Raw genomic sequence first — 14220 nt, 5'->3', positions numbered from 1 at the left:
ACCTGATATATTGACCCACCGTCTCGCTCAGCTCGCTAGCATAGGCGGACAGTCTTCATAGCGGAAACAAGGAGCAGACTTCGTCCGCTTGTCCCTATCAGAGATTCGGCTCGCTTAGCGTCTCGAACACAGCTCAAACATTAATCACGCACCCTCCTTTGTCTCGTTCTTCTTCCTCCTTTCACCAATAGCATCTCATTTACCTGACGACTTATATCTCCCGGGACAGAGAGAACAGTGTGAGCGAGCAGTGCTCCTTCTCCTTTTGAAGTCCTACCGCTGACACCAGTCACTTTTCAGCCTTGCAGCCTTGCAAGAATTGCCACGAGCCTCAATGTCTGACTTCAATCAAATGGAGTTCGACCCACCTATGGACCAACAACACGGAGCGGAGGTGAATGCCACGGTGGCTGCTTCCGAGCATGCGGACCAACCTATGGATGTAGACCATTCGAACACATCTGGACTTTCTCACCACGGTGATATCAGTGTGCAGCAGACGATACATCAGGAAACGACGACTACGACAATCACCACCACGGCTTCTTTCCACGAAGCAGGTCCATCCGGAGAGGTCTCCGCTCAGCCAATGACCTCGACGGAAGGTGATGGTGTTGCTGCACCTGACAGATCAAGCTTTTCTACAGCCATTCGAGCCTCTCCATCCTTTACCAATGGTCATACCCATCATCATCATCATCATCAACACCAGTCTTCTCCTGGACCATCGAATCTCCACTCACCAAACTCCCACACACATCTTCACAACCCTGTGCCTCTCACACATGTCACCTCTCAGGATCCCGACAACATACGTATGGTCCGAACCGGATATATCTTCGATCCACTCATGATGCTGCATTGTCAAGATGGATATACACCGACTGCAGAAACGGTGCTGGATAATGGGGACGGACATCCGGAAGAACCGATGCGTATCAAGAGGATTTTCTCGAGATTGGCAGAACAGGGTCTGATAAAGAGGATGAAGCGATTAGATTTTCAGGAAGTCACGGCGGAACAAGTCATGTTGGTTCACACGGAGGACTTGTGGAGTAAAGTGCAAGCGACAGAAAGTAAGCACTTCTCCTTCCCTTGCCCTGTCTCTTCCTTGAGTCTGCGGTTGTGAGCGGGATCTGATCATTTGTGTACACGATTCAGCTCTGAATGATCAATTCATCCAAGAATCGAAACATTACTATGAACAGCTTAGTCTATACGTTTGTCGAGAAACTGCACACTGCGCTCGTCTTTCGTGTGGAGGTGTCATCCAAGCATGTTTGTCAGTCTGTCGAAGCGAGGTCCGAAACGCTTTTGCTATTGTCAGACCGCCGGGTCACCATGCAGAACCGGACGAGCATATGGGTTTCTGCTTTTTCAACAACGTGGCGGTCGCTGCGAAGGAAGTGACCAGGTTGGGTCTGGCAAAGAAGGTTTTGATCCTAGATTGGTAAGCTGAAAGTCAAAATTCGTGCCTTTTCAGCTCACACGCTCTCCGGGTAGGGATGTCCATCATGGAAACGGTACTCAAAGAGCATTCTGGGATGATCCCAATGTTCTGTACATATCGTTACATCGTCATGATGGGGGCAAATTCTACCCAACTAGCGATTTTGGTGCCCTGGATATGGTTGGAACAGGTGCTGGCGAGGGAAAGTAAGTCGCGACCACCGGACTCGACTGAATACCTCACTGACGGGTAACCAGATCCGTGAACATTCCTTGGCCAGGTCCTGGTTTCGGAGATGCAGATTATATCTACGCTTTCCAGCGGATCGTCATGCCTATCGCGTATGAATTTGCGCCGGATCTCGTCATAAGTGAGTGCACTTACAAGCAGGGCCTCAAAGTAGTTGGGCTGAACATCTGCAGTCTCTGCTGGCTTCGATGCGGCGGAAGGTGATATGCTCGGAGGCTGTCACGTTACTCCCGCAGCGTACGGACACATGACGCATATGCTGTGCGCTCTGGCTGGTGGCAAGGTTGTTGTGGCTTTGGAGGTAGGTACAGCTGCCACATTATGAGTGCCACGTCCCGTGCAGCTGACTCTGAATCATTGCAGGGCGGATATAACCTGAGAGCTATATCAGACTCGGCACTTGCGGTCGCTCACGTTCTCCTCGGTGAAACCCCTATGGAGTTAGGCGCATTGGAGGCTTCAGAAGCAGCAACAGAGGTGATCTTCCAGGTTGCTCAGGTCCAATCAAAGCATTGGAAGAGCATCGATGTGAAGGCTTGTGAGCCTCCTGAAGGTAAGCCATGTCTTCGGATGTCTTCGGATCTGTGAGATAGCGTTTTTGACTCAAATTGCAGTCACTGCCCTTGAGGATGGCTCTTCGCCCGTTCACAGCATCCCAGGTACGTCTATATTTGTCTTTCTCGTCAGTCAGCCACTTATACCTCCATTTCAGATCTTCTCAAGATCCACCGAGCGCATCACATGTACTCCAAATACGACCTTCTGCAAATACCCTTAGCGAGCCCAGAACTGGACGCTGCATTTGCAGGTCAGATCATTTGCAAGTAAGCTAAAAAGACCTACAATTCCGTGAAAGTATAGCTAACCCACTTCAAGCGAGGGTGTATATGGAGTGGGCGCCACGGGTGTCTTGGTGGTTTTCGTTCATGATTTGTGAGTAAGATGTCAGTCAATTTGCCGAGACGTCGCTAATGACATCTTCGGTTCAGTGGCAATCTGAGAGTAGAGACAGATGGCGTGACCAGTACCAACATTCACCTAGCGAACAGCTATCTTGTGAGTCGTGGTCAGGAGTTCCAAAGGATCACATTGACGTCCAAGTGGATAGATTGATACAAGTGACGCTGTCGTCTCATGGATCAATAAAGCGGGATATAACATAATTGACATCAATGTGCTCAAGCAATTGCCGACGGAGTTCGCGCGGGTGAGCTACAATACCTTCGCCACTTGGGTCACCCTGCTGACTTGGGATCTCAGGAGGGACCACGTATGGTCAGCAAGAACGGACCCGAAATGGAAGGGCAATTGCTGAGATACATATGGGACAACTACATCGAGTATGTCACAATGTCAAAAGTGGCAGACGATGCTGACCTCTCGCCACCAGACTCTCCGAGTGCGAAAAGGTGGTCTTGATCGGACATGGAACGGGATGTCAGGCCGTAATGGATCTGGTCAACAAGCGAGATGTGGAGAGGAAGGTCAAGGCCGTTGTTCAAGTTGCCGGATTACACTCACTGGTCCGAATCGACCCGAATAATATGCAAAGGAGGGATTGGTTCAAGCGAGTGAGTGAATGCTTCCTCTCCGGGCAGGCTAGGAGCGTGTGGAGGAACATGCAAGACATGCTGACTCAAATGAAGTCAAATCGCATATTTGTTCCGTCATCACACGTCGTGCTGGAAGATAATCGAGTGAGGAGACGCTTAGGGGATCAAATCGTTACATCTCGTGAGTTGGCGTTTCAATCGATGCCTTCGAACTCTTTCTCGCATGAAACCACGCACTGATCCAAATGGTCATTCAGAAAATGCCAAAGTCGTGGATGTCCTCAACGATGTTCTTCCTCAAATCAAGCTATTCGTCTCGGAGAAAGTCGGCGACGTGCCCCCTCCCCCTGCCACCAACGTACATACTACAACGAATGGACACGCCAATGGTGACTTCACAGCTTCGACGAGTATCCCTGCCGTTACAGCGTAAAGAAGGCCATGGTGAAGAAGAGAGATTTAGCCACAGGCGAAGGAAACGATACAAAGGGAACAGACTAGGTTTCATACGTTTGGGTGCATTGGTTGGATAACAGGGGCGTTGTAATTGTACGGACCTTGCATATACATCATGACATGTTTACTGCGCAGCGGGCGTGGCGATGGCGGTGAGCTATGCAAGTCTGGCATACCTTTACTATTTCGACCCTCTGCTATACTGTATCACCCTTTCGGTGCTTGACTTGTCTCCAACGTATCATAGCTGACGAGGTCAGTGCTTCCGTGAATGCTTGTGTCACAACGCTCATGAGGCGTGTTTCAGTACAGAGTCTTATCAGATCTTTAGTGGTCGTCATCGTCATGGACGTCATTGGACCGAGATTTTATGGATGTTTCGCAGTAGGTCTTTGATCTCGTAACGAACCTACAGTAGACCTGGTGGAACCAGAATAGATGAAGTTGCTTGACCAAATCCGAAGACCCATAAGTAAGAGCATCGGCCCATGATATTCAAGGCCTCCGAGAGGACGCAATGATAACATCACAGTCGAGATTCACTGAGTTGGCACCTTGGAGGAAGCGGGGGCCTCTGTGTGGTTGGAGGCGCATGCTTCCGTCCGACCGGGTGATATTCGAGTCTCGAATCATCGCACAGTGTTCATGCAATTATATGGGAGGATCTATGCAGAGTACCTAGTATCTTGTTGTTCGGTGAAGGACGGAAGCGCATTGAGTTCAACGGGTTCAATTTATGCGAACTGCCAGCATGTCTACCTGTCCCTAGAGAGGCCAGTTTGTTGGCTAGCGGACAAATGGACGCTTGTCATCTGAGTTATCAGCAGTCTGTCTGCCTTACACAGATCGACTGTGAAGGTGCTACCGGGTGTTCCCAATGGCTGATGAATGTCATGACCTTAGCTGGGTTATAATAGCTGGGTAATAATCAAGCTTCATATCTCCCACAGTAACTTACTATCAGATGTTCATCAAGCACCCGGCTTCGCTTGGGCGACGCCCTGTTCGACAGTCGTTGTAATAGAATGACCTACACTGCCACTACACCTTGTGAGGAAACCCGTCTAAGTAATCCTACCCGAATTCAGCGCACCTAGTGGCTGAGAAGACGGCATGGTAAGGAGCGCAACTGCACAGGTAACGTCATGCTATGATTTTACGGTTACTTCATCGACACCTACTTGTAACTTCTGACCGAAGCATGTATGACGTCGCTCATGGCTAGTGTTTGTAGTACCTTCATGTAATGGAGTACCTCAGTTGTGTTTTTGTCAACACCCATCAGCTCATAAACGTCAGCGATTTTCAGCAGTGTACGCCTCGGAACAGTCGGAGTATCAGAAATGGGCACGCTGTAGAGTGACGAAGGCTCACTTGTAAGTACCCATATAGCATGACGCCTTTATATGTCGTATGAAGTCATCTTTCGTCAAGCCTATTCGTCATTTCAAGATTTAGGATAGTATTGTGACGGTGCTACGGCTCGTGTATAAAGGAAGGTGACACTGACAAGGAGAGAGGGGAAGTAGCGAAACTCGTAAGAGACTGTTGCTTTCTTGAGTGAGGGCTTCGAGAATGGATGACATCGCACTAATCTCTCCTTATAATGACATGGAAGGCCGTACAGTCATCTGCGACAACATGCAGGGCTATTCTGGCCAGGATGTGGTTCACCACTGCCGACATATAAATATGGTGCATCCTCTCGAGGGTTTCTTCATTTCTTCCTTCTCCAATATAACACACACAGAGGTCAAACGCAAATCACAACACTGCTTTTTCTCATTTGATCATGTCCACTGCCGGTCGAGCAAGCAACAAGTCTTATGAAGCATGTGAGGTCACGTCAAGCTCCAGGTGGCATCTGACTGAGACTACCCAGACTCAGTCCACAGAAGACCAAACTCCTGAGCAGATTCCCATAGCCGAACTGGCAGAATGCAGAATCTTTTCAGACCGTGGGCACAAGAAAGACATAGTCCTTTCTTTTGCCATTCCGGGGAGCCCAGACAAGGACAAAAGGAAGTGGATCGATTTGCAGTCCCAAGGGCTTTTGAATACATCCGAGAGCGGGAATGAAAGTGAACGACAGAAGACAGCACTGCAGTTCTCCCAACGCTTGAAAGAGGAGTTGGAAGCCACAAAAGAAGATTGGCTGACGAAATGTCAGGCATCCAATTCCGTGTGGTCATTTGAGAACTGTGTGCATCAAGGGGCGCAGAAACTTTCGAAGGAGCCTGAGTTTGAGAACATCGCCCACGAGATGATGAGTCTCAAGGACTTGGACGACATGTGATCATAACACGAGGCTGGGGATCTGCAATCCTCTCAGCCGCTGTGGATGGAAGAAGGTTGTGTTAGCAGCAAGGCAGACATCTTGAGAACATTGATCGACGTGAGGATTAAGAGCAAGTTGCTGAGCTGTACATAATATAGTTTGACGGGAGTGATTTATCAGCGGAATGAACAGAGTAAACCTTGCATCTTGCCAGTGTAAGTTACAATCGACTCGAGCATGCTGAGTATAATGATTGTGGCTTCATACACGAGCAGCCTGCATTCAAGTCTAGTCTTCAGATCATTCAATCTGATGGTCAGATCAAAGGCGCACTTTACCCCACCCTTTCCAGGGAGGATTTCTGCTTGATACAAGACTGATGATGACGATGCTGGCGACGACATGTTTGGCGGTAGTCATACCTTTAGTAGCGCAATACTCGGGCACACCCTTTTACAAGCGTTGGGTCACAATAATACACAATGGGAAGGTCTGTGCAGAATGTATTGATCGGGCGGTGTCATGTGCGATACACGGCCGCGTAAGATTGAATCACCTTGCCCCTCGACTCTGCTGAAGATCAACCAAAGCATTCCTTCTGTGAACCTCTACACACACGGCATACAGAAAGCTGGTGTCCTCGATCCGGTCGCCCCTGCAGTCACCAACTACACCACACGACAGGGAGGCAGAGTCGGGAAGTTGAGAAGCGTAATGCGCAGGTATGCCATCCTGCGACGGTCCCATCGTTCACACGTACTAATTGCTTCGTGACTAACTCAGCTCATGACTGGACCGACTTAGACACAACCAAATGCCAATAAGATCTCGACCCACATGTAGACGGACTATTTAACTCTTCATCTCCCGTCAGCCTCATAGATGTCAGCTTTCTGTGGCAATCTAGACTTCAAAGTCGATCTTACTTCGGCCGGAACACAAAACGCAGGCACGCTAGACTGGCACGAAGGCCGACACACAACGACCTATTGACGTTATCTGCTTATTGAATGAGCTCATCCTTCGCCAGGGGAATACGTCATTCCGAGATGGCAGGTAGTATGCGTGGGTATAAAGGAATTGTTGATGAGAAGGGGAGGGGGAAAATAGCGAAACTTGTAAGAGATTGTTGCTTCGCGAGTGAAGGCTTCGAGAGAGAACCGTGTATTTACCGAAATCGGTCCCGTCCGTGGAGACACCGAAAGAATGACCTGGTATTACGTCGACAACCCAGCTGAGGCAGGAAGGAACAGGCCTGCTTAGATGTCGCTTGATCTGCTCAGATGCAAACCGAGGATTCCAAGGGCGACGACATTGGAGGAGCGAGATGGCAGCCATTTGAAGCATTCCCTGATTACATTGCAGGTATGTTTCATACAACACAACCTGAGCATGGACCTCGTGGCTTTAAGTTATAGATCTTTTAGTTCATTGACCATGGAATTGCTATAGAAAGCGGATGTCATTCTGTCGATGTGTTTCCCGTGATTGGCGACTCCATCGTGCATCTCCTTCCAAAGCTCCTAAGTGACTGTTGACCACAAACAGAGATGGTATGATCGGGTGAGGCTCCTGACGTACCCAACAAGTCGTAGGTTCAACTGAAACAGGCTTGAAGCAGGTGCCTCCCTTCTACAGTACCCCATTCCCTGCTTTCACAACATTTGAAAAGTAAGACAACCTTGAGCTGCAATGTGTTTATGTATACAGAGGTTCAAGTGCGCGAGGATGTGCATTATGAGAGCTGGGGGTATGTCAACAAGTAGTCTTCATGATCATGTGCAGTCAGATGTGATCTTTGAGATTAGTCCTCGCTCCAAGTATTCATAATACTGCGTTGTCCATACAGTACAAACCACCCATGATCCCATGTCGTCATGTGTACAACAGACTCGTGTCCACGTCAGGGCCCTTTGCGGCCTATGTCTAATTTCTCCATCTTATCATGACACGTCAACTCGAATCCGTTGCAGAAGCGGAATGATCTATGATTGCCCCTAATCAGCACGCACAAGACGAGCTAGATGATCGAGTTCCCACTCACCCTATCCCAATCATCCATGGCCTTTTGCAACATCTCCACCTGACCGTCGGAGTAGGTTTGTAACATCTCCTTCATCTCTTCCTTCTTCGAGAGGTCGAACACCGTATGTTCCTTGATGACCTCGTCCGAAAACGCCGTAGATGTCTCGTGAGCGGTGGTGACAGCATCTTGAAGCTAGATATCGATCCAATGAGCTTGATATCCCACATGGTGTTATTTTTCTCATGAAAGGCGCACCTCTTTGATCTTCCCGTCCAACTTCCTCATCCTCTCTCTCCTCGTATGTATATCGTCCGTCCCTCGAATTTTATCAACTTGATCGCGGAGATAGGTGCTCAGTCCGACCGGTGCACCCGCGTGACCGGAGCTCACTGCTGCGAGGCGATCGCGCTCTGAAACGATGGCGGAGAGGTATGCAGAGAGTTCTTCAAAGTCGAGCTGCTTCTGATCGCGTAGCTTGATTACCGATCGATGTGATGTGGCATAAGACTGTAAAGAATGAGATTGGATGAGGAAAGGCTCGACAGTAGTTTGGTTCTATAAATGAGTCAGCATACGTTCGTGAATACTGTACTTTCTTCGCTTACCATATGCTTCAACAGAGCCGAGAAATCCAGCATCTTCTCCGCGAACCGGTTGAGGGGTTCCGTGATACCTGATTCCAGATATCCTAGACCTTGATACGCCGCAGCCATATCTTGGTAATCTGCCGAAAGATCTACCGAGTAGAGTCAGCACATGATCTTTCGGCACAAACCGAACATACCATCAACCCTTGTCTTTCCTCTGCCGACTAAGCGCTCCACAGAGGTCAAACCCTCTTCGTACCTCTCCAGCTCCTCAGCCATCTCAACGAACCGTGCGTCGGGCTTTCGCACTCGTGAGAAAGCATTGATGAAAGTGTCAGAAAGGGAGTCCATTAATGACGAATGAGATTCGGGAGGAGGATGAGAAAGATGATGGTGTTTGGCTACGGTCTGCGAAGTGCGTAAACGGCCAAGATTAGCTGCCATCTGCCCAGGAATGAAATCTTGAACGCACCCATTCTGTACTCGTCAGGAAGTCATTGACCAGTTGACTGCGTTGGAGTGTGGGATGTCGAGCGATCCGGTCTGCGAAGCGCTGCAAACTGATGCACGATTAAATTCACATTCTTGCGTCAGGACTTATAAATGGAAGGTAGCTGCAGCTAAGTACTCACTCCAAACGACGTCGTTCGACAAATTCTGGTCCAAAGCGATCTCCTTTGATGTATTCTGTTTCCAAGGAGTCAGCTTGACCGTTGCGAACGAGGCTCGTGATACAGCTGACTCACCGAGACGATGCTTATCGGGGATAGGCGGCACAACACAAGCAGGGAAATTCTTGACGAGATGTTCTCGAAGGAAGACGAAGTCTTGAAAGCGCCTTCTGACGGTGACGAATGGTTGTGCAAAGGTCGGTAGATTGGTCTACAGCAGGGGGATAGCGAGCAAATGGTTCAGTATCATACTGTATTGCAAAGTTCGATGTATCTCACCGTAGTCTTCACCGCGTAAGACACGAACATGTCCTTACTACCCTCATGTTCCTTCACCGGTTCTCTGACCTCTACACTCATCCATCTGCCTCCCCACGCAGCATGATCAGCTTCCACTGAGCCCTGTCTCTCCTTCCTGGGAGTTGTCGCAGGTGCAGTAGAGGTCGAAGCTACTGATTCACCACGAGGAGGGGAAGTCGGGGAGATCGTCTCGAACCCTTCCTGATCGTCCTCTGAGAAGGGAGATGTGACGGGATGGGCTGGGGCATCGTCCCATGCTATGGAGTGGAAACCATCCTCATCGAGTGGCTGACCAGGCATGTCTGTCAATGCTTGAGCGGTCGAGTGTCGTGTTCTCGATGAGTAGTAATGGTCCTCCAACACTCCCCAGTTGATGATAGTCGAGACGTGACGGCTCGTCGTCGGGATGATGCAAGAGCCGGCACAGCGGCCTGCCATCTTAAACGGGGGTATCAAATACAGACCATCACCCACCTTTTACTGGTGGTTATCGTCATCATTCAATGCCCAGTAGTTGGTACGCGCCGTCGACTCGCTCAACTCTTTTCAGACATACATCTCACACACGTCCTTGTTCCCCCGTCTGACACCTGACATACACACTTGCGGTCCGCGCAGCTACCACATTGAACCATATCCAGAGACAGCCGTTGAACAGTGAATCCTTACATTCGCTCGCTGCAAGCCCACGTCAGCTATCACCAACTCATCGCTTACCTAGGTTCAGTCGGGTCCGGAGCAATCAACGGTAGCCGACAGTAAATCATTCATTCGTATCTCTTGTAGCATCTGACCAAGCTGTCTTCCTCCACCCCTGTATCCCCTGTCAATACCGCCGTCGTCTTGCCATCTGCTGCGTCCACCACTCCTACACCACCGTCTGCGGCCGTTCTTGTTGGTCCCGTCCTTGCCACCCATACTACCGGAATCGGAATCACACCATCTTTTGCTTCTGCGCTTACGACCGAAGGAAGTGACGTCGCATTGACCGTGAGTTAATCTTCAGAGTTGCACCCATCTTTTCTTTTTGCTCTTCATCTCCACACACACACACACACACACACACACAACGCCTTCCCCAGTGGAACTTCACGCTGATCATGTCTGCTGCATTTCATGACGTTCTATACCTTATCACAACCTGTACTCACTGCAATTTATAATCATCTCTCAACCAATGCAGAGGGGAACAAGTCGACCTCGCTCTCCTTCCGACGAGGGTGACCCGAACGAAGACTTCAGACCAAAACAGCGACGGAGGCAATCGGCGGCGGCTCTCTCATTATCATCAACTCCCTTTCCCAGTCTTAATTCATCCGTTCAGCTTACCAATTCATCACATCTTCCGACATTCTCGAGACACATCGACCCGGCTCGGATATCTCCTTCTACATCCCAAGTACTTGTGAACAACGACACCATGGGTCATCCACTTCACAATGGGTCAAATTCATCCAATGGATCTGGTAGTGAACCCGGACCATCGACAGCCTCCAACGGTCACTCAGGAAGCACCACAATCGCACCCGGATCACTCCCTTCTCACGTTCTTAGCGCAATCCGTCCTGTCCGCCCTACGGGAAATCTCATGTACGACGATGATCGTGACTGGCATCACCAGCTTGAAACTCACGAGGACGGCGTGGAGTACACAGATGACGAGGAGATGGATGAGGACGGACGTGGGGAAGCGAAACATGTCAAGCCTCGAGGGGTGGATAGACCAGGGGTTGGAGGTGGGAAGAGGATGCCTGTGGAGAGAGAAGAGGCCGTTCGACTGATGCTCCAGGGCTTGAGAGACATAGGTTATCAGTGAGGTCGTCCGCCCAAATCCCGAGTGAGACAAGTGCTGACGATACATTTAGTCAAGCCGCAGATGTCCTGGAAGCAGAATCGGGTTATCGTCTCTCCACAGCGGCAGCCGCAGACTTTCAAGCCGCCATCATGGGCGGACGATGGTCCGAAGCCCTTGCCCTTCTCCCGGAACTAGGCATTCCCACGGCTGTCAATACTATTGAACCAGAATCGTCAAGCAGTAGCATTGCATCTGGGAAGACAAAGGCGACAGTGATGGGCAAAGGAAGCGGAAGTGTGACGGATCAAGCGAGGTTTCTGATCGCTCAGCAGAAGTATCTGGAATACCTAGAAATCGGGCAGCAGAAGAAGGCTTTAGGTGTGTTAAGAGGAGAGCTGGCGAGAGTAGCAAAAGATCAAGAAGTGCTGCATACTCTATCTGGGTGAGTGCTGCGGTGCAAACGCTAGGTCATGGTACTGACAAGACTTTCACAGGTTTATGATGTGTCTGGACAAGGACGATCTGTACGAAAGAGCAGTGTGGGACGGTGCCGCTGGTGTATCTCGTAGACAATTACTAGAACACCTTCAAGGTAAGTGGAGTGCTGCCCATATGTTCCTCAGTCTTCAGGCTGACGCGACATACAGTGTTCATCTCACCCAGTGTCATGGTGCCCTCGCGCCGACTTGCAACACTGTTCGACCAAGCCCGGCGTCACCAACAGATGACCTGTTTGTACCATGAGGAACCAGACTCTTCATCCCTATACGTCGACCATCGTTGCGAAAGCGGACAGTTCCCTTCCGTCACCACCCATGTATTAGCAGACCATACGGACGAGGTCTGGAGGATTGAATGGAGTCCAGATGGTATGCAATTGGCGAGTGCTGGAAAGGACAAAACCGTAGTGATTTGGCAACTCAAGGTGAGTACACTGCGACAGCTATCGACAGCCTGCTGATCCTGTCGCCAGTCCGCGCCGAGGGAAGGCGGCGGTACGCAATATAACGTCGAGTCTCTGCACCAACTGCGCGAGCATAATGATCCTGTTGATGCGATGGCTTGGTCGCCAGATGGGAAGTCTCTGGTTACTGGTGCTGACAAGACGGTCTGTGTGTGGAATACCAAGGTGCGAATCGCAATCATTAACGGCTGGATGTGCAACTGAAAGAGTGAACTCAGACTGGCACTCAACGGCCGCGACCTTCTGCTGGCTCACAACATGGTGACACCATTAGTGCCATCCAATGGTTGCCCGATGGATCAGAATTCATCGTTGCCTCCATGGATTGCAAAGTCGTATTCTACGTGGGTTGCTTGCGTTGCAATGCACCTCCTGCCGAAGCTGACGTCGATGCAGAACCCAGCCGGTAACATGCTTCGTCAGTGGACCGCATTCCCACTCCAGCTCAACGACTTTGTCATCACCCCAGATGGCAAGCGCATCGTCGCGATCACTACGCCTCTCAAGCGGGTCAATCACAATGATCGTCTGAAGCAGGCCATGTCAGCGAGACCGTCAGACGAGACGGAGACCATTGGCCCTGCGCCTGTGGTTCTGGGACCAAATGGTGGACCGATGCAGCCGTTCCAGTACGCAACAATGGAACATTCGATCGCTGTCATCAGAATAGTGGATCATGAAATAATTGAGTGAGCGGTTCCTCATACGAGGCAAGTGTGGTGGCTGACTTCCAAGCAGTTGGTCGCAGGATCTACGGTGTGAGACGACGAGCATCAAGATGTCTAGTGACGGCCGGAAAGTCTTGGTCAGCTGTACGCCTGATGTGAGCTGCTGCATTTTTGGGTTTCCAACGCAGTTGGCTGATTCACCAACCGTCACTAGGAGATCCAAGTGTGGAGCATTGATCCGGGCCTGCGATATCTACGAAAACATACCGGGCATGTGCAAGGACATTTCTTGATCCGAAGTTGCTTTGGCGCGCCGAAGGACCGGTTTGTTCTCAGTGGCAGTGAAGGTGGGTTGTGGTGTTGACCATGAGAAATGCAAGCAGTACGGCTGATCGTTTCGTACCCAGATGGACACGTTTACGTGTGGCAAGGCGGCTCACCGAACCCGATAGAAGTCCTGTCTGGACACCTTGACGTGGTGAACTCCGTGGCGTGGAACCCCATTGCGGCCAGGAGAATCTTCGCGTCTTGCAGCGATGATTCAACCATGTGAGTTATATGGCCATCTGACCATTTCCTTCCCGAGCACCGCCAACCGTCTAGGAGGTCTGCTAATGTGCGTGTCGGGCTACAGACGAATATGGCAACCTCCAGTCAATGTAGACGGTGGCATGGACATTACAACATCGGCTGAAGTAGGGGAGGAGAGCGAGGGTATGGTGCTCTAGGTGATCACGTGCCGTCGGTTCCGATGATTAAGGTAGAGAAAAGTCTGTTTCATCACCTACCAGTGGCATTGTCTTTCAATTGCCGAGCGAACCCCAGCATCTCTTTACATGACAACGGACGTCGTTGTCCCAGCATCGCAATTATCATAGGCATTTTATCCCTCCCACAAGCGCTATGAGCACATAGTACGAGTCAAGAGCGGTTACGGTTGTATGTATTCGTCAGAGACGAGTCAATCAGTGTTGAACGCATCTCGCATCAGACATGGGTGTGTACCGTATGTATGTATGTACGAAAGTTCGATCCCAAAAGGGAGTACATAGTGCTCGGCCGATAGAACGGGAAATGGGACCCCAGACCTGACCCGTACGTTTCCGTCATCCGTACTGTACGACGCAACAAGACGACTCAAGCCGGGTTCAAAACGCCGTCCGATTTTTTAGGGTCATGCCAAGACTGCACAAGTCACAAGTCCCGATCATCTCCGCGTGTAC

General features: G+C 50.3%; 3 protein-coding genes across 3 annotated transcripts; 2 read left to right on the top strand and 1 right to left on the bottom strand.

The window, feature by feature from the left end:
* Positions 1 to 352: 352 nt before the first annotated feature.
* On the top strand, positions 353 to 3685 carry IAR55_002407 (uncharacterized protein; the record flags this gene model as incomplete). The annotated part of the gene is made up of 15 exons (XM_066945520.1): positions 353 to 1076; positions 1162 to 1450; positions 1504 to 1656; positions 1708 to 1820; positions 1873 to 2000; positions 2063 to 2252; positions 2314 to 2358; positions 2412 to 2523; positions 2576 to 2632; positions 2689 to 2755; positions 2808 to 2906; positions 2960 to 3039; positions 3090 to 3270; positions 3346 to 3433; positions 3510 to 3685. The coding sequence occupies 15 exons, from the start codon at positions 353 to 355 to the stop codon at positions 3683 to 3685; spliced, it is 2502 nt and encodes an 833-aa protein (XP_066804209.1).
* Positions 3686 to 7929: 4244 nt separating this feature from the next.
* On the bottom strand, positions 7930 to 9870 carry IAR55_002406 (sorting nexin-4; the record flags this gene model as incomplete). The annotated part of the gene is made up of 9 exons (XM_066945519.1): positions 7930 to 7971; positions 8031 to 8204; positions 8268 to 8567; positions 8618 to 8748; positions 8797 to 9007; positions 9072 to 9159; positions 9232 to 9286; positions 9346 to 9481; positions 9550 to 9870. 9 exons carry the CDS (start codon positions 9868 to 9870, stop codon positions 7930 to 7932), a joined length of 1458 nt encoding a protein of 485 aa, XP_066804208.1.
* An 877-nt stretch (positions 9871 to 10747) lies between these two features.
* On the top strand, positions 10748 to 13725 carry IAR55_002405 (uncharacterized protein; the record flags this gene model as incomplete). The annotated part of the gene is made up of 11 exons (XM_066945518.1): positions 10748 to 11382; positions 11436 to 11807; positions 11860 to 11957; positions 12013 to 12290; positions 12339 to 12494; positions 12548 to 12673; positions 12726 to 13018; positions 13068 to 13152; positions 13212 to 13344; positions 13405 to 13546; positions 13632 to 13725. The coding sequence occupies 11 exons, from the start codon at positions 10748 to 10750 to the stop codon at positions 13723 to 13725; spliced, it is 2412 nt and encodes an 803-aa protein (XP_066804207.1).
* Between the last annotated feature and the right edge of the window lie 495 nt (positions 13726 to 14220).

The sequence above is a fragment of the Kwoniella newhampshirensis genome, chromosome 4 (genome assembly GCF_039105145.1).
Source record: "Kwoniella newhampshirensis strain CBS 13917 chromosome 4, whole genome shotgun sequence".
In the NCBI taxonomy this organism is placed as follows: Eukaryota; Fungi; Basidiomycota; class Tremellomycetes; order Tremellales; family Cryptococcaceae; genus Kwoniella; species Kwoniella newhampshirensis.
The sequence above is the reverse complement of the archived record's forward strand: the minus strand, read 5'-3'. Positions and strand labels throughout refer to the sequence as shown.